Here is a 26092-nt window from a genome sequence, read left to right on the forward strand (position 1 = left end):
AATCCTTACAGCAAGAAACATTCCCACCCCCTCCACACACAGAGTAGACAGAGAGGGGCAACTTGGACATTGGATACCCAAATGGGGAGGGAGGGACTACAAAGGCAATAAGTAACTGGCTTACAAGCTTTCAAGAGGGAACCTAGACCTAGGGGGCTTGGAGGAAGGCAGAATCACCAGTGAGTACTATCCAATCTATCTAGGTGGAGCTGATGAAATGAAATACAGATGGGTTACGTGCGATACTCTAGTGAATAATGGTTATCAAGACGGATTGTGAGTGTTGGAAATGCAAGGGTAGATGTTTTGTAGCAAGGAAGAGAGCGATTATTTCTCCAGTCTAGGAGCGGAGGTCTCTGGGACCACCAACGGATAAGAGCAGAGAATGGGACCCCACCCAGAGAACCGGGGATGCCTGATATGGAGACGGAGATGATGACATGGAAGGATAAAGCGGCTGGGGACTTTGGATCCAGAGAGGGAGAGGAACTGTGAGCCGAAGACTCAGGGGGGAGGGGGGAGTGTAGAGCACGGGCTTCTAGGATATGCCCTTTGGTTGGAAGACGATGCATGGAGGAGACTGGAACCATGGCAATGTAATGATATACAATGGAATGAATATGGAACTGAGGTTCTCTCATGTAAACAATCATATAACTCACAATAAAACATAAAAAAAAAAAAGTTCAGCACTTATCCTACAGTGCCATACCAGGACTTTTAATATGGAAATTGTTGTTGTTGTTGCTATGGTTGTTAAGTACCATTTAGTCAGTTCCAACTCAAAGTGACCCTGTGTAGCATTTTCAAGGAACGCTGGTGGGTTTGAATCACCAACCCTATGGTTAGCAATCTAGTGCTTATCCTATAGTGCCACACCAGGACTCCAATATAGGAATGTTGTTGTTAAGTGCCATCATAAAGTTGTTGTTAAGTGCCTATAAAGGGTCTAACCCATAGCAACCCTTTATAGGGTTCCCGAGGAGTAGATGGTGAGCTTGAACTGCCAATCTTATGGTTCAAACTGACCTTGAAATTCAGCACATTTACCCGCAGCGCCACACCAGGGCTCCCCATTGGGGATTAGGGGCTTACAACTGAAAGAAAGCAGTAGTAACAGAAATGAAAGGATGAAGGCAAAGGAAAAAGTCTAGTAGCTTAACCTTCATTCATCTTCCCAGTCACCACCATTAAAGAGCACAAAATAGTAATTTTCAATACAGTGAGGTCAGTATTCTTAATGTAGTCTTCCTTGAGGATGAGGAGCACCTGACCCAAGCCATAATATTTTCAATCACCTCATATGCATGTGAAAGCTGGACAATGAATAAGGAAGATCGCAGGAGAACTGCTGCATTGAAAGATGGTGATGGTGAAGAATACTGAATATACCATGGGCTGCCTGAAGAACAAACAAATCTGTCTTGGAAGAAGTACAGCCAGATGTTCCTTTTAAGTCAGGATGTTGAGACTTCGTCTCACATAACTTGGACATGTTTATCAGGAGAGACGGTTTCTGGAGGGTCAGTGAAAAAGAGGAAGAGTCCTAATGAGACGGATTGACACAGTGGCACCGACAATGAGGATGGTGCAAGACTGGGCAGTGTTTCCTTCTGTTGTACAGATGATCATTATGAGTCAGAACCAACTCAAAGGCACCTAATAACAAATTGTGGCAGCCTTTCAAAAACAATGAAGAAAGTCTCCATTTATTCATTCCAATTCTGCATTTCGGTAACGGAGTTTAACTTCTGAAAAGATACTATATGTTTAAGTTGCGTTTAGATGTGCCTTTTCTTCTATTCTAGGAAACAAGGGCACAAACAACTCTGCCCACCCACTGGAGCAAGTACTTTAGACCTGTGACTCTCTTACTTCAACGGGGCGAGACACCCAGTTCATTCACTAGTTTCTCACTGTAGGGACACATACTGGAGGAGTTTCACAAAGTTTGTGGAAAAATTCCACTCTCTTTTAATCCCATTTCCCCACAAACCTTCTGAAGCCCTATTACATGCCAGGCCCAGCACAGCAAGGACACTTTTTCAGAGAAGTAAGACACAAACCTCAAGAAAAATCTGGAGATTCACTTATTTGCATGTCTGCATCAAATGTTAGCAAGCTTTACAATCTCATCTCTTAGTTTACTAGTAAATACTTAGTTTTATGCAACACTAAAAGGGGGACCATGGGTCAGCCATCTAGAATCGAGGCGGGAGCTCCTTTCTGGAGACCTCACGGTACTTCTGTCTTCTACAGTCCATTCGTGAATCCACCTCCAATCCAACAATGGCTACCTGCAAACCAGCACCCTCTACATCAATAATTCTTGTTTTAGGGTACGGATCCTCTCTTCAGAAAAATGAGAGCACATACACTGTAGGATAAGCAAGCACTGCTAACTGCAAGGTCAGCAATTCAAAGCAACCAGCTGCTCCACGGGAGAAAGACGTAGCTTCCTGCTCCTGTGAAGACTTACAGCCTCGGAAATGCTATACAGGGTCTCTCTCTATGAGTCAGAACCGACTCGATGGCAGTAGGTTTGGCTGTTTTTGTTTTTTAAATACAAAATTCTACATAGAATTTCAGAGAGTACACAGGTATCTAGAAACCTATTCTACATTTAATCAGCTCTGCTAAAGACCATTTTCTACACGTGTCAGAGCGTCCCTTTTCCAAGTGTAGCCAGAGTAGGAGAGCAGGACCTGTGCCACACCCACTTCCATTGTGCTGAATACACATGGTTCTCCAACTACAGCGTCAGTCTACCAGACTTTATACATGACAGTCAATAATGACATAAGTATATTTTTTAAAGATGCATACATATTTCTTCCAATGTCACAAATGGAGTAAAAGTTTACAAATCCCTAAAGAAGTTATCTTCTCACCATTTCTCTACGTAATCCTCTACTTCCATCAATGGGTCATATCACTGTTTTCCTGGAATTTACAACCCAATCACTATGCATGTTATTGAGTACTGCCGAAGCACTTATGACTCACAGCGACACTGTATAGGGTTTCCGAGGAGCAGCTGGTGGGTTTGAACCCCGACTTTGCAGGCAGCAGTTCAGTGCTTATCCTACAGTGCCACACGAGGAGTCACACTATACATGAAGGGGCTTTAAAAAATTGGTAGAAAACAATGGAATGAAAATTTAATGGGGATGTTCCCACTGACCTTTGGAAGTCCCCTCCTATTTATCCTGAGATGACAGACTTCAAGTACCAGACATCTTCAAGGTCAAACTACCTACAGTTACAGCACAGTTTATTTGCCTGCATTAGTGTGTTCCATGTCATTATTTCCTAAGAGCTTCTCTTGAGAATCTTGTCTCTCACCTCTTCACAACTAAGCAAGGGGAGAGTGGACGTGGGAGTAGAATGAACTTCGACTTTAAAGCAAAAGAGATGGGGTCACACTCTGGCCTGCCACTGATGTGTATGGGATACTGGGAAATTTGTAACCTCTCTCAGACTTGGTTTCCTTACCTGTAGTAAGGGAACAATGATATCTACCACACAGGACTACTGGGCAGATTAAGTGCACTCCGAAGATGCCAAGTTTTTGTTCTCTCCTCCTTTCATCTCAATGTAAAGCTGCTCCTCTCAGTTCCTCACTAGTGGCTTGTAGACTGAGCCACAATACAAGTCACAATCACTCTACATCTTGCAGTGCCTAGGATACTGATACCTCTTCTCCTGCTCCAGAGACAGGACACAGGACTGTGCAGTACCTGACTACACTCGATAATGAAGGCAAAGTCAGTCACATATGAAGCAATTGATTAAAGACTGATTACAAAACATAAACAGCTAAATACTTACAATAAATGCAGAAAAGACATGATAGATTCCAATATTTCTTTCTAGTTTAAAGGAAATGAACTAAAAATATTAGGAAGAACAAGGTACTTTTATATTGATTAAAAATGCTTCCCTCAAATAAAATATCAAAAATCATCCTTCTAGAGCAAGTAAAACAACCGAGACATAGACTTTCCCATGATATAAGTAAAGAACAAGACCAGAAGGCCTCCTAGCCCCGCTGTCAGTAACATGGCTCTCTATTTTCAGACGGGGCTGGGGGTGGGGTTGGAAGACCCAATACCGTAATACAGGAAAAAAAGGCAAAACCACCTCCCCTGAGAGGTACCAAAGCCTTAAATAAGAGACGTGCCATGCTAATGCTTAGGAAGACTCAACACTGTTAAAACACGGATTCTTCCAACAATGATTTATAAAATTAATGCATTTCAAGACAAAAAGAATGGGTCAACTAGTTGGGGAAAAACAGATCTCTGCAGACCAAAACTATTTATTTAGTTAATACCCAAAAGAAGCATCCCAACCACAAAGACACAAAACAAGAACCAAAGACCAACCCAATAAAAAAAAAGAACTCTATGGTTGGTTGGTTGGTCATGTGCCTTGGAGTCGATTCCAACTCATAGCAATCCTGTATAGGGTTTCCGAGGCTGCAAATCTTTATGGGAGAAGAAAGCCTCATCTTTCTCCCACAGAACCGCTGTTAGTTTCGAACTCTGACTGTGAGATTAGCAGCCCAACTCATAACCACTATACTACCAGAGCTCCTTAAAATAACTCTATGTTGTTGTTAAGTGCCGTTGAGTCGGTTCTGACCCATAGCGACCCTGTACAGGGTTTCCAAGGCTGTAAATCTTTAAGACAACAGAAAGCCTCATCTGTCTCCCGCGGAGCAGCTGGTAGTTTTGAACTGCTGGCCTTAAGGTTCGCAGCCCGATTCGTAACCACTATGCTACCAGAGCTCTATAGGTATTTAAAAATAACTGATTGATCTTAGGGTAGAGGAGGTTTCTCTAAGCATAAAAGGACAAAAATAAAGGAAAAGACAGACTCTGAGTCTCATAAAAACTGCCCTCACTCATAACCTGGAGACAGAAGAGGTGCAACAAGAAAGCCTTTGCAGCATGTGTAACATAGGTACAGCATCCTCAACTAATAAAGAGACTCTTATACATCGGAAAGAAGAGACGAGCGCCAAACACAGGCGCAGACAGGAAATGCCCAATGCACGAGGAGCTTACTCCACTCATCAAATACAAGACAACTTGTTTCTTTAATCCAACGATCAAGTATGTAGAAGAAATAATACCCAATTCAAAGAAATAGGTACTCTCAACCTCTTTGACTCTTGTTGTTCTACTTCTACTATCAAAGTTAGAACCAAAACCTTTACATTAAAAGCCTGCTCATCACAGTGCTACTTATAATAGCCCCAAAGTGAAAAGAACATAGTATACAAAAAAGACTGGCTTAATATATATGAAATACTCAGACGTAGTAGAATACTATGTAACCATTTAAAACTATGTTTTCATGACATGGGAAAATACTCATTAACTTATTGATTATTAGGTTTAAAAATGTAACAAACCAATGTAGTGTGTGTGTGTGTGTGTGTGTGTGTAAAGTACTTTCAGATTGTTTTTGTTTCAGCATACCAAGCAATAATTATGATAGTCTGCCTGTTGTTGTTTATACAGCCTATTGTTAATAGCTAGGAGCTCTGGTAGCATAGTGGTTATGAATCGGGCTGTAAACCTCAAGGTCAGCAGTTCAAAACTACCAGCTGTTCCGCAGGAAAAAGATGAGGCTTTCTGCTCCAGTAAAGATTTACAGCCTCAGAAACCCTGTACAGGGTCGCTATGAGTCGGAACCTACTCCACAGCACATAACAACAACAACTGTTAATAGCATGTACAGGTAGTCCCTAGGTTATAAATAGCCAACTTACATACAACCCACAAAGTTATGAACCTAGCCTCATAAAGCCCATGCTAAAAATTCAAGGTACATACAATGGTCTGTGAAGTAGTCACTAGTTTATGACCCACATCAACACATTATTTTTATTATTACTGTAAAGATTATTTAGTGTATCTGCAAGTGTTTCTTTAATGTTTTTATGCATAGAAAGGTACATATGCACTTATACTAAGACAGACATTTGACTTAAACTAGATACTAACCACACTTAACAGTTAAAATTTACTTAATTCAAGTTCAAGACCAGTTAAGGAGAAATGGAACTCATCCATAAATTGCCTGTACTACATAACAATGTTTCAGTGTATAATTTGCTTATATTTACATGAAATATTTCCAATCTCCAGAGGCAAACAAGGATTGGATTTAAAGATACTGACGTTAAGACAGTAATAATGAAAACTAACAAGAGGTACTCAGTTTACACAAGAACCTACTTACAACGGAGTTACATGAACAGAACCCCGTCATAAGCTGGGGGCCACCTTTATACGCAAAGAAAAAGAAAAGACTTCAAGGAAATGAACACTGCTAGGAAAATGCACCAAATAATTTTCTGTGAGAACCTTCGGGTGTGGAGACCACATATAATACCTACTTCCTTTGGTGCGCTTTTATGAATTTTTCAAATTACCCTCAATGAAAATTTGTTACTTTTACATTCAGAAATTAGCAAATGTTATCTCAAAGAGCACATATAAATTTTTAAATTTCTGCTCTGCATTCTCTAAGAACTACCAAGAATATGACTTTAACTAAAATGACAATTTTTAAATGAGAACAATGATGTGGATAAATGTTAAAAGCATCTGAAGCAGATGTTTATTACAATAATCCCATTCTTATGGCATCCAACAAGAGATCAGCGCCTGAGACGCGCCATAAACACACACAGAGACATAGGAAAGGGAACGAACCAAAAACCCAAGGAGAGGCTCAAAAGCTTGTCAATTCAGAAAGATTTTCATATGGACTTAGATTTCATTCTTAGTTTTGGCATCAATAAATTTCACAACTTTAACTATATGGTAACTTTGTTTTGTTACCCACATCCCTCAACTTCTGCGATATGGTCTGTGGACAACAATGTGATGTGATTAGGACGCTGCGTGAACACCACATTATATACAGACAGTACCCGGATTTTCAATGTGTTCCATTCCTACATCTCATCGTTAAGGCAAATTTATATCTTTGTGGAACAGTGAGGTACAGGTCATATCTAATGCCCGTTAGTCAAATGTTTGCCTTAGTATGTAGTATATTTTTCTAAGCATAAACAAAAAAATTAATAAACACTTCTAAATACACTGAAACATCATTATCCACATAAGAATAACAATGTTTTGATGCATGTTCAAAGTAGCACCTATGTGAACAAATTCTTTTTGAGGGTTGGGACCACGGAAATGAATGCAGTCAGATGTTGCCTGAACAGATATTATGCACTGTGTGCTTACATGAGTTTCGTGTATGTATGTGTGTGTGTAAAAAAGGAAAACTTTACTTTATACAAGCTTTAATATTTAAATAATCTCAACTGTTAGAAGTGACAGGAGCACAATGGCTCTGAAGGACAAGCACTGAACTGCAAACCACAAGCTCGGCAGTTTGAGCCCACCAGGCTATCTACAGGAGAAAGATGAGGCTTTCTGTTTCCACAAAGATTTACAGCCTTGACAAAGCTATGCACGATTGCTCTGTGTCAGAACCAACTCCATGGCACTTAACAACAATATTAACAGACTTTAAAAAAATTTAAATACAAGAATATACTTGTGAAGAATTCCACTGACAATAATTCATGCAGTTGGTATTACCTGCATTTGAAAACTGGCTCTTACATTAATTACTCTAGTGCTAAACAGACACTGGGTGATAATGTTCAATGTACACATTAAAGTATCACTTTAATTTTGGAATTTTAAAAATCGTTTTAAAAATATAATCAGCATATCTAAACTAATTACAGCCATTTCCTTTAAATATCATATGCACAGAAGTTAAACTTTAAAAATAAAACTAAGATCCTACAGAAACAAACTTAACTTTTTATTAATTATACCATTTTAGACCATAATCAAATATAATCCAAGATATGAAGATCACCATAGCAGAAGGAGACTTGGTAATTGGTACTAACAATGTGAAGAAACATCGATATGATATAGGTCAACCCGAAACACAGGTTGATTCTGAATGTGGGGTACACTTCCTCCCCACCCACGGTTTGTAAGACTTTAGTGATTCCTGGGACTAGCTCTGTGTTACCAACAGATAATGCTTCCGATTCACTCGCCCTCTCCCATTTACAGTCCTTTCCCCCTCATTATATTGGGGGGGACCTTGACAAAGTGATACTAAACATCCCTTACCTTCCTTTTTAACAGGGAAGGCATCCCCTGGGCTCAGGGAAGACTGACAATCACTACAGAAGGTGATGCCATCAGGGCTTGTCTGAAGTGTCACCAGGGTGAGCTGGCAGACAAGGAACCTTCAGTGCCAGGAACTGAGAGTCAAGAAGACTCCCTAAGGGGCTACATCATTCTGCAAGGAATGGACAAATGGCGGGCCTCGTTCAAAAGGACGCAGCCAGGCAAAGACACAGAACGGGGAGAGGAGCCAGGAGCCCAAGTGGACGAGCATCAGTACTTACGTGTCGTACCTCTGCAGCGGTGTCACTTTGTTCTTATTCTTGTCAACTGAACCCGTTGACAGCTGAAGAAAATTAGGGTTTAATTTATATAATTCTTGAAGTAGCTTCTGTTCATATTCTTGGTGTTTGCCTGCCTAATAAGAGAAGACATCAAAACTGCAGTGGGATTCACAAAATAGCTGGTATAAAACACCAGACTATTTTCTAAATTATTAAAGGCATCCTAATAAAACATCAAAAGTTTCTGCATAGGATGGTATCATAAAACTCCTAGACCAATGAAAGTCCTTCCAACACAACTACATGGTATATGATCTGTGGAGTAGGGCATCCCACCAGTCATAAATCACTTTTTTGTAAAAAAGCATATTAAGAGAATTTGTTTACTAACTCAAAAATCAAAACTGCCCATTTTAAACCTCCTTCTACATCTTTCACACAAGCACCATGTCTCTTTCTCACAGGCATTACTGAGTTACTAAGGATCACCCAAAGTCCAAGTTCTCATTTGCAGAGATGATGAAGAGTTTCACTCTGATTCTCATTAACCTAACACTAAACAAAAAAACTCTGGGGTGGCGCTGTGGGTCAAAGCGCTGGACTGCAAAGTTGGTTTGAACCACAAGACTGGCGGTTCAAGCTCACCAGCCGCTCTTCAGAAACCCTACACAGAGACGCTATGGGTTGGAACTGACTCGACAGTACTTAACAACAACAACAACAACAAACAAAACCCCCATTACTCTGTCTTCACCATCTCCTTTCCTCTGTTGTTACCAAGAGTAAAAGGAAGATAAGTGTCTTTTAAACTCTGGAGTTCTGGTGTGGTACTGTAGGATAAGCACTGGACTGCTAACCTCAAAGTCAATGGTTCAAATCCACCAACCGCTCCTAGGAAACCCTATACAAGGTTTCTCTGACTTCAGAACTGATTTAACAGCACTTAATAACACAAGAACCCAAATCCAGCCAACCAGCCATCTCTGTAAATAAATTAGTACGGGACTACAGCCCTGCTCATTCATTTACATGTGGACATGATGTCTGCTGCTTTGTGGTAGGACTGTGAGTTGTATAGCTGTGACACACACCGGATGGCTCAGAAAACCTGCAATCTTTACTAACTGACCCTTTCCCAAAAAAGCTCACCAATATCTGTTCTAGGCACAATCTTTACTGTATTTAGGTGATTGTATATCAGAAGGCAATGTCACAAACTTTATGGAAGAAAAAAACAGACAAAGACTGACTATGGAATCTAGTTTAAAACAAAAATAAGTTTACAAAGAAATTATCTTGAATAACCTTTCACTATCTATGTATGTGTATCATGACTGGGATGACAGGCTGATTACAACATTTTTACCTTCAGTGATGGTAATTATTATGTAAAAAGTGTGGTCTAAAAAGATGTATGGCAAAACCAAAACAGAATATAACAAAATAATAAAAACAAGCAAGTGTGCCATCATTTCACTGAGCATGAACTGCATCTATCATATCCTGCACAATGCATCATTCCCTGTTCCAAGGGCTTGGCCTACTGCCATTAAACCTGTAACGTCTCTTACGACACTAAAGTTTAAGTTATGCAGTAGTAAGAAATGACCTGCTTTTTGCTATGATATGATTTATTCAAATTTCCTCTCTAAACGAAGAAAGTGTTTTAACAACGAAATGCCTTTTTAAAGTGATCCTAAACTCAGGTACATAAAGGCCAGATGAATTTGGAACACTATGAGCTGAAATGAAATTACTAAGGGAACAAATCCAGTTAGACATGAAGTTGACATCTTCAATTCATGAAATTGTTTCTTTCAGCAATCAGAAGTTCAGGAGACACTATGATCTCTCTAGCCACAAAAAGTTCAAACTGAGATTCAAATGATTCTACAGGGGAAGCTCTGAAGAAACAGGTTAAATCCCATTACAAAGTACTTACAAGAAATTGTCCATCTAACTTCCTGCATTGTTCAATAATATCTAAAATGAGATCAACTATGGTATTTAGATAGCTTCTGATAAAAATTCTCATTGTAACAGTGCTTATAGCATTCTCTACTAGTCAAAAATCTGTGAAATTTAGATTTCATGAAAAAAAAGAAAGAAAGAAAAAAACAAAACCCACAAATGAACAACCAGTTACAGAATACTAAACTCAGTAAGTGACCTGTCCCTCTTGAGTATCAGAAGGACCTACTGTTAAGTCTTTGGATCATCAAGTCTCCACTGTCAAGAAATTGCAGTGAAATCTATTCTAATGGGATTTAATCTGTACTAACTCAAAATTTAATCTGTACTTACTCAAAAAAAATTTAATCTGTACAAGTCAAAAGAGGTGAGACTTTATTTGATTTAACCACCTGCTCTTGAAGGAGTCCCTACCAGACTTTCTCTAGTTTGACCTGGAGAATGAAAGGTAGCAATGAATGCCCCCCACCTTCTACATGAGGAAGTATTCCTGCAAAAGTCCACAGCAACAATCTGAAGTCCTCATCTACAATAGGGAAGTGCAGCATTGTGCTTTGGTATAATCCTCATTTAAAATGCCGTATGGTCAACATTTTTACTTCTAAAGGCATGTTTATACTACAAATCGAAAGGAGACAGGAGAAGAGGAAATGTGAAAAAAGAACACAGGATATTAAACCTTCAATTCACCCTTAATAGGATACTGACTCCGTGGACACTTTGATGGGGAGAATCGTTTTTTAAACTGTTAGTTCAGCAGTATCACTGAACAGAATATTCTTCTCTAGCAGTCCTGTAAAGAGTATAGATCAGGCAAAAACCCACCTAATAATTACAGTATTCCTCTCAGTTTTTATTTTATTGACATCTCTGTCAAAGTAGCATTTTTCAGAGTGTTTTCCATGGTCCATACGTTTTGACTGTGCTAGGTGTTACACATTTTCCTCTTGGATATGTACCAGCCCATTAAAGACCCTGAAACGTACAGCAAAGGGACCGGTTCATCTTCACTGAATTTTCAAACTCAGTTGACCACAGGTCCTTTATTCATTATGAAAATATTCTGTAAAACTGACATGTCATGGAACACTTTATTTGGAAAATACTACTTTAAAATATACTAGTTTTTAAAAAAAAACAACAATACTAGTTATAACTTAAAAAGAAAAAGTACTCCCTTTTCTGCAAAGTTGATAATTCACATTACTTTACTACCTGCATTTCTTCTTTTGTGAAGCTGGCCGCCTCGTCCCCCAATTCATGTAGATACATGCAGTCGGGCTTTGGACACTGCATATTCTTTAAGAAGTAACTGCAGTATTTCGTTGTACCTAGAGATGCCTGCAGGAAGAGGAAGGGAAGGGGAAAAGGCCTCAAAATGTGAGCTAAGACTACAATCACGGAAAACAAGGCATAACCATGACTAAAGCAGCAGTAGGCTGTGCCTACTACAGAACTAGGCCACTGCTGGGTGGATTTTTTAAAGATGATGCTCATCTGGGAAGAACCACATAAAACATCTCAGTCTCTGGCTTCCAGAACTTGTGACAAAATCTGCTCCATGTTGTAAGTGATGAGGGCACACAACAAGGCAAGTCCCTCTCCCTATTGATGCTGCCTTTCTTCCATTTAGATGAAGCATTGCCTGGTGGGACCCTTCACTCAAACATGAATCAATCCAAATATTTCAGGACAGCGCATCAGAACCATGACCTATTTCCAATGAGAAGAATAAACAACAGCTCCATGCTCACAAAGTAAGATGATGCAGCTTGGCACGGGTGATTAAGAAGCAAATAAACTGCCTTCAGATGTAATCTGTAGATGCCAGGCTCTCTTCTACTGACTACTAGACCTCCCTCCCCATGAACACAACCAAGAGGCCTACATTACCTTGAGTGTTCTGCCATCTACCACCACGTTGTTGACACATTGTATGGCTCTGAGAGCATCTTCTGACCGGATATAGGTTACATAAGCACTGGCACTTGGACCCTAAAGTGGAAACAGCCCATTTCTTACTGTTACTCATTTCAAATGATATACACACTTAAAAAAAGAAAATTCTCTTACAACCTGCCAAGGGAATTCCATAGACCTTTACTACCACTATCATTAATAATAAAGAAAATAATTAGAAGCAACAGTGGTTTAATTAAATTGTATACTGGGGGGGGGGTGTTTATGCCTAATGAACTTGATTTTAAGGCAACTATAACATATATGAATAAAGTACCATCTCCTTGATTTTACATTTATTTTTTTAAGACAGGCTCATCAATGTTATAGATTTAAAAACAAGATTTCAAGACCCTGTGTCAAATGATGCTCTCCTAAAAGTAAAAGCAATCTGCAGGAATGTTCTACCTGCTACTATCAGCAAAGCATAGATTCTTTATGAAGTATTCAGTATCTGAAAATATTACTATTCAGAAGTCCCTAATAATTAGTTTATCTGCAATGGTCTCCCCCTCCCCTTCACCCCCACTTCACTTAATCTGTCTTACTCTTTCCCTCTTATTACTATCAATTTACTCTCAAGTCCTATAAGGTCAAATGAGCATCCAAAATTCCCCCATCCCACCACTGGAGGGCACTCCAAAGTTTAGGTTCTTGACCCTCACGCTTTCCAACCACAGAAAGCAAAGGTTCCTTCTGAAGAGCCCAGGTCAAGCCCAGACCATAGGGAGGGAAAAAAGGCAAAAATCCCTACGGTTAGTTACCTGTGAGCCTGCATATGATGTGCTATTATTGATGACAACTTTATGTATTTTACCAAACTTCCCAAAATATTCTGGTCGTTTTAAAACCTATAAAAGAAGAAGAAACAAGGTATAAACTGTCCTTGTTCATCAGTGTTAGTCATATAACGGGGACATTCACCATCCCTCTTCAGTGAAGAACTACTTTAAGGTATTAATAAATGTAACTAATCCCTAATTACAATATGTGGGCCTAACCTACAAGAAAGTGTCAACCAGTCTAAACATGGTTCTTTCTTGACCCAGTATACAGACACTTGTTAAGGGCCATCGAATCCGTTGTGATTTACAGCAACCCTGTATAGTGTTTCCAAGGAGCCGCTGGTGGGCTTGAACCACCGACCTTGCAGTTCAAACCAAACTAACAGTCAAGTGCTTATCCTATAGCATCACAAAAGGACTCCATAGAGACATTCTGTTGTTAAGTGTAGTTGACTTGGTTCTGACCCATAGTGACCTTGTATAGGGTTTTCAAGGAGCAGCTGGTGAGCTTGAACCACCATCCTTGCACTTCAAACCAACCTTGCAGTCTAGCGCATTAACCCACAGTGCCACATCAGGACATTATAGACAGCTGTTGTTGATGAGTGCCGTCGAGTCAGTTCTGACCCATAGCAACCCTGTATAGGGTTTCCAAGGAGCAGCTGGTGAGCTTGAAGCAGGTTCAAACTGTCTCTGCAGTCCATCCCATTAACCCACAGCATCGCACGAGGACTCCATAGTCACTGTTGTTGGTAAGTGCCATAGAGTCAGTTCCGACTCTAGTGACCAGCACAGGGGTTCTGAGGCTGTGAATTGTTAGCGGAGCAGAAAGCCTCATCTTTCTCCTGCGGAATGGCTGGTAGTTTCCAACTGCTGACCTTGAGGTTAGCAGGCCAATTTGTAACCACTATGCTACCAGAGCTCCATAGTCACTGCTGCTGTTGTTAAGTGACGTTGGGTCGATTCCAGCCCATAGCAGCCCTGTATAGGGTTTCCAAGGAGTGACTGGCTAGGACTCACTAAATTTGGCAATATCTTTTAATGCACTAATATCTGCACCAATAGTCTTTGGGCTCTTACCTACACAATATTCTTCAATATAAAGCAGATCAAAGCTTCTAACTACATTTTCATTACCACATAATTCTTGTAAGAAAGTCATTCTCAAACAATGACCAAAATTACATATTAAAGACAGAGGTAAGGTACCAAGGAGAGACATAAGCAGACAGTCATTACTCATAAATGCAATGCATACAATATTTAATATATTATATCAAAACACTGTTTTATAAGCTACAAATTCAAATATAATGAATGAATGCCGCTTCAATTTTCTCAGCTTTATGATTAATCATTGTGTATATACTTAGTTGGAGTCTTGGTATGGTGCTATGGGCTAATGCGTCAGACTGCAATGTCGTTTGAACTGCAAGGTCAGTGGTTCAAGCTCACCAGCTCCTCTTGGAAACCCTATACAGGGTCGCTATGGGTCAGCATCCACTCAACAGCACTTAACAATAACAACATACATTTAGTTTATAACCTTAAATTTATCAAAAATTTCTGCCTTTGACTTAAAATTCCAAATTTCTACTGGACTTACAGAAACCTTAATTCTATAAATATGGACTTAATTGTGCATTGTTATTGCTGTTAAATGCCATCGAGGTGGTTCCAACCCAAAGCAACCCTGTATAGGGTTTCCAAGGAGCAACTGGTACACTTGAACCACAGACATTGTGGTTCAAACCGACTTTGCAGTCCAGCACATTAACCCACAGTGCCACACTATGACTCCTAATTGTGCATTAGATAGCAATTAACAACCGCCTCTTCCCTGTGAAGTCTCATGTTTGTATTAACTTTGAGATTAATGCATTCAGTTCATCTTTGCTCACATTTTCATCTATTCCTAAGATATTGAACATATGAGTATATTCTACTCCTGTTTATGATACACAATTTTATTTTCACTTTTGTTGCTTTTTTCCTTTCTAATTTAAAACCTTGTTGGTAGATTTTGACGTTTAAAGTAAACAGTTGAAAATACCATAGCAGTCAGCCTGTGGTGTTGGTGTTGGGAAACACAGATGTTTGATATGTTGTCACTGGAATGCCTGTGTCTTCTGCTGACACTTAGGCTGCTGTGGTAAAATTAACCCACCCACTCATAAATAGTAGCAGAAGTGAAGTTTTTCCTACCCAGCAGTTCAAATCTACCAGCTGCTGTGCAGGAAAAACATGAGGCTTTCTGCTCCCATTCAAATGTACAGACTTGGAAACGCTCTACAGGGATGCTATCAATCCGAGCTGACTTGATGGCACTAACAACAACAGCACCATCATATTTAGGGAGCACCGTGGCTCTGTAAGGTAAGTACTAGACTGCTAAACCACAAGGCTGGCAGTCGGACTTCACCAGCTTGCTCAGCAGTAGAAAGTTGGGCTTTCTCTCCTGAAAAGACTTATAGCCTCAGAAACGCTATACAGGGTCACTAGGAGTCAGAACCAATTCAACAGCACTTTACAACAACACATACTTAATTTACTTACATTAAACATTGCTCATAGCGTAGTGGTTACAAATTGGGCTGCGAACCTTAAGGTCAGCGGTTCGAAACTATCAGCCGCTCCGCGGGAGAAAGATGAGGCTTTCTACTCCTGTAAAGATTTACACCCTCGGAAACCCTATGTAGGGTCGCTACGGGTCGGAACCGACTCGACGGCACTTAACAACAACAACAATAAACATTGCTCAATTTTGTTGTTGCTAGGTACCATCTAAGGAACATTCTAGCTATAATTTATTTCAAGAAAGATTAGTTCATTTTTCTAGCTGACCATGGTATATTCAATATTCTTAGCCAACACTGTAATTTAAAGGCATCACATTCTTCTTTGGTCTTCCTTATTCATTGTCCAAATTTTGCAGGCACATGAGATGGTTGAAAATACCATGGTTTAAGTCCAGTGCACCTTAGTCCTCAAGACAACATCTTTTCTTTTTAACACTTTAAAAGAGGTATTTTGCAAAAGATATCAAACAATCCCATCCAGATTCCAAAGTTTTTCTTTAAAGACATGGAAAACTGATCACTAACTTTATATGAAAAGGAAAGAGACCTTGGATCAACAAAGTATTACTTAAGAAGAAGAAAGGAGCTGGAGGCCTCCCACTTCCCGATCTCAAAATCTACTACATAGCCACAGTGGTCAAACAGCCTGGTATTGTACATGATAGATGTAGATCAACGGAACAGTATTGAGCACCCAAAATTAAATCCACCCACATACAATCAGCTGATCTTTGAAAAGAGGCCAAACACATTAAATTAGAAAAGAAACAGTCTCTTCAACAAATGGTGCAGGCAAAACTGCAAATACATTTGCAGGAAATGAAACAATGCATACATCATACCATATACAAAAACAAACAATGTGGATTAAAGACCTAAATGTAAAAATCATTAATGAAAAATATAGAGGTAAACTTAAGGGCTCTGATACATAGTATTAATACACTGCCAAACATAACTAAAAACACAAACAGTAGAAGACAAAATAGTTGACAGCGACCTCATAAAAATTAGACACTTACATACATATAAAGATTTCACCAAAAGCAGAAAAATAGAGTTCACAGATAGGGAAAACTTTTTGCAGTGACACACCAGACAAGGAAATAATCTCTAAAATTTATGGAAAACTACAACAACTCTGCAAGAAAAAAGATAAACAGCCCAATTATAAAATGGGCACAGGACAAGGACATTTCACTAAAGAAGATTTTTGTTTTGTTCTGTTGTGCATAATACGGTTGCAATGAGGCGGTACCAACTCAATGGCACCTAACAACAACAACAAACATATGAAGAAATGTTGATCATTAACCATTAGAAAGATGCAAATCAAAACAACAATGAGATATCATCTGACACCAGCAAAGTTCACAAAAACAGAAAATACCAAATGTAGGTCATGGGTATGGAGAGACTGGGCCCTCCTTCGTTGGTGGTAGAAATATAAAACGGTTCAACCACTATGGAAATCCATATGGCAGGTCCTCAAAAAGCTGAAAATAGAATACCTTATGACTCAGCAATCGCTCTACTTGGTACATATCCCCAAGAAATAAGAGCCATGACATGAGTAGATCTATGCACACCCATGTCCATCACAGCATTATTCACAATAGCAAAAAGATGGAGACAGCCTAAATGCCCACCAGTGGAAGAATGAATGATCAAACTGTGGTACATACACACAATGGAATACTTTGCAACGCTGAAGAATAACAAGGAATCTACAAAATACCTCATTACATGGATGAACCTGGAGGACATTATGCTGAATGAAATTAATCAATAACAAAAGAACAAATATTGTAGGAGACCATACAATTATTGTAAAAACTCAAAGAAAGGTTTTCATGCTAAAAGAAACATTCTTTGATGGTTACTAGGGGTTGAGAGGGAAGGAGCAATAATTCACTAGCTACAGAGTTGACACATGTTAACTCAGGGGACAGGGAGGGCAATCTACAAGAAGAGGGAGGCTGACAGAAGAATGATGAAGACAGAGGGAGGTGTGCAATGGTTAAACATGATGTATACACAAGCCTGCAACAAAAGTGTTCTGTGGGAAGATACATGGAGTACCAGGTTAGACAAGTATAAAGGGAGGGAGGACGGTGGGAGTATTAACCACAAATATATAAGGGTTTGAAAGAGAATATTTGTACATGGGTACTTACTTTTCCTGCAAACACAATTATGAATGTGGTTGAGCATCCAGCAGGCAAAATAATGAAAACTTCTTTGATATTATCAAACATCTTAAAGCACTGAGTTGGTGAGCCTGTGGGCTCAGAACCATCGCCCACAAAGACAGTGTTCTCCATCCTACTTTGGTGAGTAGCAACTATGATATTAAAAGCTCATGAACAGTCATCTAAGGTGCAACTACTGATTTCTCCATGAGTGGAAGAAAGAAGAGTGATAAAAATCAAAGATGCTTAGAATCAACTACTCCAATAGACTAATGGAACAAGTGAACATCATTCTCCATAACTCTGAAACCAAAAGAACTAGATGGTGCTCGACTATCACGACTAACTGTTCTGAAAGGGATCACATCAGAAAGTCCCAGAGAGAGTTGGAAAAAAGTGGAACAAAACTCAAAATTATTTTTGCGTATATAAAAAGACTGGTTTTACTAGTCAGAAAGAGACTGGAGAACTCCAAGACTATGGCCTTCAACCACCGTTCAGGTCTCCAACAAAACATATGGCCCAATTTTCAGCCAAGTAGCATAGTGGTTACAAATCGGGCTGCTAACCTCAGGTCAGTAGTTCGAAACTACCAGCTGTTCTGTGGAAGAAAAATGAGGCTTTCTGCTTCACTAAGATTTACAGCCTCGGAAATCCTGTACAGGGTCGCTATGGGTCGGAACTGATTCCATGGCACATACCAACAACAGTAGACAGAAATATAGAGGAGGACAACAACACTAGCAAGAGATGCTCACCATGGAGTGGTCAATCCTTCAAGATTAAGAGGGACTGTTTATCTAAGGAGACAGCTGGGAAGGGAAGGCACGGGAAGGAGGGTGGAATGGAACCAGGAAACACAGGGAGGAAGCAGGAGAGCTGCTGTTGCATGGAGGGAATTGCAGTCATTGAGCTGAAACAAAGCGCAGGATTGGTTGAACATAAAACTGATGATCTCGGTAAGCTTTCACTCAATTCACAATAAAATGTTAAAAAAAAAAGTCTTTTGCAGCTGATTTTCCCAATGTAATATATATAAGGTTGTTATGATTGCTACAATCAATCATAACTGATCAAAATGTGAGCACACACTAGATATCAGCTTCAATCTTTTTCCCATCTAAATCCCCTGAGAGAAATGACAGTAAAATGCTGAGGTAACAATCTTCAGGTTGCTCATAGCAAAACTCTGGGTTGAGAGCTAAGCTATTTGGAACTGCACTTTGTCCTCCAGCTGACATACAGCAACTCACACAGAGGTGTCACCACCGAATGCCTGCTCCAAAGGGATCACGCTGATCTCAGGCTGCCCTGTTTTTCCACACCCTATCATCTGCTACCATTACATGAGGTAGCATATGATCAAGGGCCAATGGTACTAAAGGAAGATGTCCATGGTGCACTGAAGGCATTGGCAAAGAACAAGGCTCTGGGAATTGATGTAGTACAAACTGAATCTTTCAGCAAACTAATGCAACACTGAAGTCACTCACTCATCTATGACAAGAAATTTGGAAGACAACTACCTGGCCAGCTGACTGGAAGAGATCTGTATTTGTGCCATTCTAAAGACTGGTAACCCAACAGAATGTGGAAAGCATAGAACAGTATCACTAATATCACATGCAAGTAAATTTTTGCTAATGATAATTCAAAAATGACTGCAATAGTGCACTGACAGGAAAGTGTCAGAAGTTCAAGCTGGGTTCAGATAGGACATGGAATGAGGGTTATCACTGCTGACATCAGATGGATCTTGGCCAAAAGCAGAGAATACCAGAAAAATGTTTACCTGTGCTTTAATGAATATGCAAAAGCTTTCAATTGTGTGGATCATGACAAGCTATGGCCAGCATTGCAGAGAATGAGTATTCCGGAACACCTAATTGTGCTCATTAGGAACCTGTGCATTGACCAAGACGCAGTTGTTCAAACAGAACAAGGGAACACTGAATGGTTTAAAATCAGGAAAGGTGTGCGCCAGTGTTATATTCTTTCATCATACTTATTCAGTCTATATGCTGAGCACATAACCCAAGAAACTGGACCATATGAAGAAGAACGTGGCATCAGAATTGAGGAAGACTCATTAACAACCTATGATATACAGATGATACAACCTTGCTTGCTGAAACAAAGAGGACTTAAAATATTTACTAATGAAGATCAGAGACCACAGCCTTCGGTATGGGTTGCATCTCAATGTAAAGAAAACAAAAATCTTCACCACTGGACTAATAAATAACATCATGATACATGGAAAACGGACTGAAGTTGTCAAATACTTCATTTTACTTGGATTCGCTATCAACACTCATGGAAAAGTAGCAGTGAAAAAATCAGACAACATATTGCTTTAGGCAAATCTGTTGCACAAGACCTCTTGAAAATGTTCAACAGCAAAGATGTCAGTTGGAGGACATCTCAAATGTGCCTAACCCAAGCTGTGATATTTTCAATGGCCTCATATGCGTGTTAAAGTTCAACAGTGAACAAGGAAGACTGCAGAGAATTGATGCATTTGAATTAAGGTGTTACAAGCTGCTTTCGCTGGCCACCACACACACTTGGGACACTTCTGTCCTTATCTGCTGTCTAACCCAAGGCCATTCTTCTCAAGGCTAAGCGAAACTGCCCTTTCAACAGGGAGGTTTTCTTTGAATCCCTACACCAAGTCCTTTTCCCAAAGTCCAAGAGTTCCCTTTCATAAATGCTCAGCACACTTATAACTACTTTAATTCTGTCTACTCCACCACTAATCTGTAAACTCTTTAAGGGTAGAGATTGTATCTGGCTGGGCAACTACTTTATCCCCAACATCAATGCAACAAGCACATGGTGAGTATACTGCGTTCAATAATTAATTTGCTGAAAGAACAAATTAGGATTCTACAAATTAAACATGTTAAAATTTAGGAGACCATTATCACTCCATTTAATCTAATCATTGATTCTAATTATTGTATCTTCTAAAATAGTTTTTTTTTTCCTACTGACAAATAAATGAATACATTTGACAATAAATCCTGGCATGAAGTTTTCTGATGTACAAAAATTATTTTCAAAATAAGCATTAATTTTTCCTAACTCTCCTGATTTGTTGGTCAGGATTCAGTCAAATATGAAATTGTTCATTATCCAAGCATACATAAATCATAGGAATCGTCTTTGATTTATATGCTCTACTCCTGAAGGATCTCATGTTTGGTAAGGTGGAGGGTCAGAGAAAAAGAGGAAGACCCCCAATGAGATGGATTGGCCAAGTGGCAGCATCGATGGACTCAAGCATGGCAACAATAGTGAGGTTGGCCCAGGATTGGGCAGTGTTTCCTTCTGCTGTGCATAGGGTCGTTATGAGTCAGTGCCAATTCGATGGCACCTAACAACAACTCCTGTTCCTAGTGCCAACAACTCGCGGCCAACTCACAGAGACCCTAGAGGACAGAGGAAAACTGCCCCATAGAATTGTAAATTTTTACAGAAGTACATCTTTACTAAACATCTTTCTCTCACAGAATGGCCAGGAGGCTCAAACCACCAACCTTCAGTTAGCAGCCAAGCACTGTAACTATTGTGCCACCAGGGCTCCTGGAAAGTTGTACTAACTACTTGAGTGTTTTCTAGTAAAGCCAATTTTCAGTTTTCTAAAAAATTTTTAAAGTTTTGCAGATAAGTTAGGAGTTGATATAGGTGCCACCAAGACAGTCCAAACTCACATGTACAACAAAATGAAATCAGGCTCAATCCCGTGTCACCTTCTGTGTGAGCCCAGTGTTGTAGCCACTGTATCAATCCAGCCTTTTGAGGTTCTTCCTCTTTTTTGCTCTCTACTTTACCAAGCATCAGATCCTTCGCTAGGGATCGGTCTCTCCTGATAATATACCCAAGGTACAGGAGACAAAGTCTGGTCAGCCTTGCTTTTTAAAGAAGCATTGTGACTGTACTTCTTCCAAGACAGATCTGTGTATTCAGGGAGTTCATGGTATATTCAATATTCTTTACCAACACCAGAATTCAAAGGCATTCCGTCTTCCTTATTCACTATCTCTCCAGCTTTCACATGCATATGAGCTAACTGAAGATACCATGGCTTGGGTCAGGCACACTTAGACCTCAAAATGACAGATTTGCTCTGAACACTTTAAGGATTCTATTGCAGCAGATTTGTCCATTGCTATATATATACATCATTTGGAGTACTGATGGGCTAATGTGCTGGACTGTAAAGTCAGTTTGAACCACAAGGTCGGTGGTTCAAACTTACTAGCCCACTCCTTGGAAACCCTATACAGGGTCATTATGGGTCGGAACCGATTCGACGGCACTTAACAACATACATCATTTGATTCCACTGAATCCGTATTGATTGTGGAACCAAATAAAATGAAGAAACCCTTGGCAACTTCAATCTTTTCTCTATTTTATCATGATACTGCTTACTGTCCCACTGAGAGGATTTTTGTTCTCTTTATGTTACAGTGTAATCCGTACTGAAGACTGTAGTCTTGGTCTTCATCAGTAAGTGCTTCAAGTCCGCTTCACTTTCCACAAACAAGGTGGCAGTTCTTAGTAACAATCTATGACATGCAGATGACACAACCTTGTTTGCTAAAAAAATACAAGGACTTAAAATACTTACTGATGACTAGAAAAGAAGGCAGAGATGGTAGAGGAGACAGAAGAGTCGTAGTGGTGTGCCAGGTAATGGTCAAGCGTGGAGACTCTGCCTGCATGGAGAGCAAGTACGAGCTCAGGAAAAAGGAGACTCTAAAAAGAGACTCTGCTGATGAGGTTGAGCCGTAGACCCAAAATGAGCCCTCTCCAGATAAGGACAAAGTATGAACCCTTAGCTTTGGAAAGAAACTGTTTCCTGAATATCACATAGCCCACTATGGCCAGCATTCTTCAGCCTAGAACACAGTTATTCTCAAGAGTTTCCGCCATGTTTACTGGTCTGACGTTATTGTTAAGTGTCATTGAGTCAGTTCCACCTCACAGTGACCCTGTATAGGATTTCTGAGGAGCAGTTGGTGAGTTTGACCTTGTGGTTCAAATGGACTTTGTGGTCCAGTGTTTATCCTACAGCGCCACACCAGGACTTCTGATAGATCCTAGCAAAGTCTCCCTGAGTGTTTCCCTCTGTTGATCTTGAAATCCCTCATAACCTCAATACACAGTAAATGTATCATCATCAACAAACATTTATTATTCTCTATTTTTCTTATATACAAAACTACTTTAGAATCCTTAAAGTTTCTCCTGCTGAGACCCTGAGTTTACCTAGCTATGCATGAAGACCCCAGCTCCGTTCGCATATTTATTTAAGTCTTCCCTCTGACCAGGACCATGATGAATATTACTTCACCTCCTTCATAAGAAGTAGTTTGGGGGAGGTTCCCATAATCTAATTCTCTTTTACTGAAGTGCACATTTTAAGTCAATCAGTTTCTATCTACCTTCCAAACTATGTTGTTAGCATCTCCTGATAGATAAGAAACTAAACATTAGCAGATGAGTAGCCAAGGACAACAAGGAAAACATAAGTTTTCCTTGTTTGGAAATGGAGATGGTGGTAGAAGAGAGAAGCAGCTGCAAACCAAAAGGTGGTGAATAGCTCCCCACATGAATAATGGTCTATGTCCATTTCCCTGCTTCAAATCATCCCTCTCCCCACAAAACTAGCCTAGAATGAATGAATGTAGAACAGTGGTACAGGACAGCAGCAGTTCTGAAACACCATGAACTACCTAAAGGAACAGGCAAGATAAAAAAAACACAGGCTACTAAGAATTCCTGTAGTTCCATGCAGAGTATCCACAGTTGGTCCTTATGCGAGGAGGCGTCAAACAGTTCATGAAAAAATGGAATTCAAAGACAACAGAATTTTTCCATGAACTCTTTTGAAGCTCCCTCAGATCGCTATAGAAAAGGGGAAAGAAAGAACGTAATCACATCACATGTAAGACCTAAGGGCAAAACAGGAACATTATTTAATTTTCACATGCCCTGGTGGCACTGTAGGCTAGGTGACAGGCTAACTGAAAGGTCTGCAGTTCAAATCCTCAAGTCACTCTGTGAAAGAACAACGACGCTGTCTACTCCTGTAAATATCTGCAGTCTAGGAAAGCTTATACAGGGTCACTAGGAAATGGAATTGACTTAATGGTAGTCGGATAGGTACTGGCATTAAAGTGACCTCACAAGATCTCCTTTACCTCCATAGTTTGATAACAGAAAAATCCGAGGCCAAGATGTTATTGTTGTTGTTAGATGTCATTAAGTCAGATCAAACTCAGAGTGCCCCTGTATTGGGTTTCCAAGGAACAGGTGGTTTGAGCCACCTGATTGTGGCAAGCAGTCCAGTGCTGATCCCCCAGCGCCACCTCAGGACAAAACAGATAGAAGATCAAGACACCTAGCTCAGATCACAACTGCCTCTGGTTTCTCAATGGTCACTAAAGCATATTTTATTTTCTCTTAAATTTTGATATTTTCAGAAAAATCCTACAGTTGAGCCGGGTCAATTATGGTTTCCGAGTAAGATAGTAATCAGGAGAAAGAAAAAAAAGTCAAGTTGAGAAAGGAAACAGAAGACTTACCTCGGGGTCTGCTAGGCGCTGAGACAGACCTACAACAAAGACGAGGTTTTTTTGTACAACACGTACACTAGCCAAATGTTTGCGATTTTCTGATATTTTCTGTTTTCTCTCATTTTGTTTCTGTTTTTTCTCATTCTTTATCCTCTGCAATTCTTCCTGGGATAGTGGTTTATATACTGCTGGGTCTTCTGGATATGGCTTTAAGCATAAAACAAACACAGAACTTAGCATGAAAGAAATTGAAAAACTGCATAAACAATTGTCAAATCCTGGATGGCAAGTATGAAATTATATTTGTTATATTTTCTGTCCTTTATTTATGAATACTTTAATTACTTAAGTGGTTCTGTTTGCTTGGTTTTTAATTTCATGAAAATTACCTGTTAAATGAAACTGGTTTTTGATCCTTATTTCTAAGACTTTGATACTGACAGAGCCCCTGGGTCGTGCTAAAGCAGCAGGTGGGAGGCTGGCAGCTCGGACCCCCCACCCCACCCACCCAAGGCCTGGCCTTCAGGGAACAGTCCTACTTGGCACATGGGGTCACCTACCTAGAACTGGAATGGACTCAAAAGCAACTACAGCAGAGACTACGATTCATGTGACAGTTTTCACCACCACCTTGGTCTAGAACTGAACACCCGCATGGCTCAATGTTCAGTCAACCAATAAGCAGAGCCATAGAAGGATGACATCACTAGTGAGGTAGCACATCACAGACTGGTCAGCCATTCACGATGAAAAGGGCAGCGTTTATACAAGGACAGCACTCAGAAGAGTGGGAACGGAGGAGAAATGGGAACAAGCTGCACAGGGAGGAAGTGGGCTCACTGACATTACAGGGAAGGGACTGCCATCACCGAGATGAAACGAACTGGAAGATCTGTTCAAAGATAAAACAGGTGATTTCCTCTGAAAGCTTTCATTCAATTCACAATAAAACGTTTTTACAAATTCAAAAAACAAAAACCAAAAATCTTTCAACACTCTGGGAAAAAAGCTATCTGTATTAATTTTGGAGTTCAGTTGGATCTACCTGTGAACCTCCTCCACCAATTGTCTGTCGGTTTGTGGCACTGTGGTGGGCTTGCATGTTGTTGTGATGATGGAAGAAGGTATGCCACAGGTATTTTAAATAGCACATCCGTGGCAGACAGGTTTCAGCTGAGCTTCCAGACTAAGACATATTTAAGAAGAAGGAGGGGCAAACTATTTGTTTAGCCACTGGAAACCTTATGGGTAGCAGAGGAACACTGTTAAATAGCACCAGAACATTGAAACATTATAAATAGCACCATAATATTGTCAGGTACAGTGCTGGAAGATGAATCTCTCAAGTTGGAAAACACTCAAAATACAAGTGGGGAAGAGCTGCACCCTCAAAGTAGACTTGGCCGTGATGATGAGAAAGGACTAAGCTTTCAGCACCTTTATTTGTTCATGGGGCACAACTCAAAATGAGGTGAAACAGGTACAAACATCCATAAATAGTCAAACCATGGAACGTACGAGGTATGAATCTAGGAAAATCAGAAGA

At 39.9% G+C, this 26092-nt stretch overlaps 1 protein-coding gene across 6 annotated transcripts in view; it reads right to left on the bottom strand.

Annotated features, from left to right (window-relative positions):
- CNOT4 (CCR4-NOT transcription complex, subunit 4) overlaps nucleotides 1-26092 on the bottom strand; it is a 158164-nt gene that overhangs the window by 46532 nt on the left and 85540 nt on the right. For 3 of the 6 annotated variants that reach the window (XM_006861153.1, XM_006861151.1, XM_006861155.1), the window contains exons 3-7: nucleotides 24556-24753; nucleotides 13165-13251; nucleotides 12335-12436; nucleotides 11657-11782; nucleotides 8480-8604 (exon numbers count right to left, since the gene is read on the bottom strand). In XM_006861153.1, coding sequence (XP_006861215.1) covers nucleotides 8480-8604; nucleotides 11657-11782; nucleotides 12335-12436; nucleotides 13165-13251; nucleotides 24556-24753 — 638 coding nt within the window. Of the gene's footprint in view, nucleotides 1-8470; nucleotides 8605-11656; nucleotides 11783-12334; nucleotides 12437-13164; nucleotides 13252-24555; nucleotides 24754-26092 lie in introns of all 6 variants that reach the window. The other 3 variants (XM_006861152.1, XM_006861150.1, XM_006861154.1) reach the window with 1 other exon arrangement.

This window comes from Chrysochloris asiatica, unplaced genomic scaffold (genome assembly GCF_000296735.1).
Source record: "Chrysochloris asiatica unplaced genomic scaffold, ChrAsi1.0 scaffold00041, whole genome shotgun sequence".
NCBI classification, from domain to species: Eukaryota; Metazoa; Chordata; class Mammalia; order Afrosoricida; family Chrysochloridae; genus Chrysochloris; species Chrysochloris asiatica.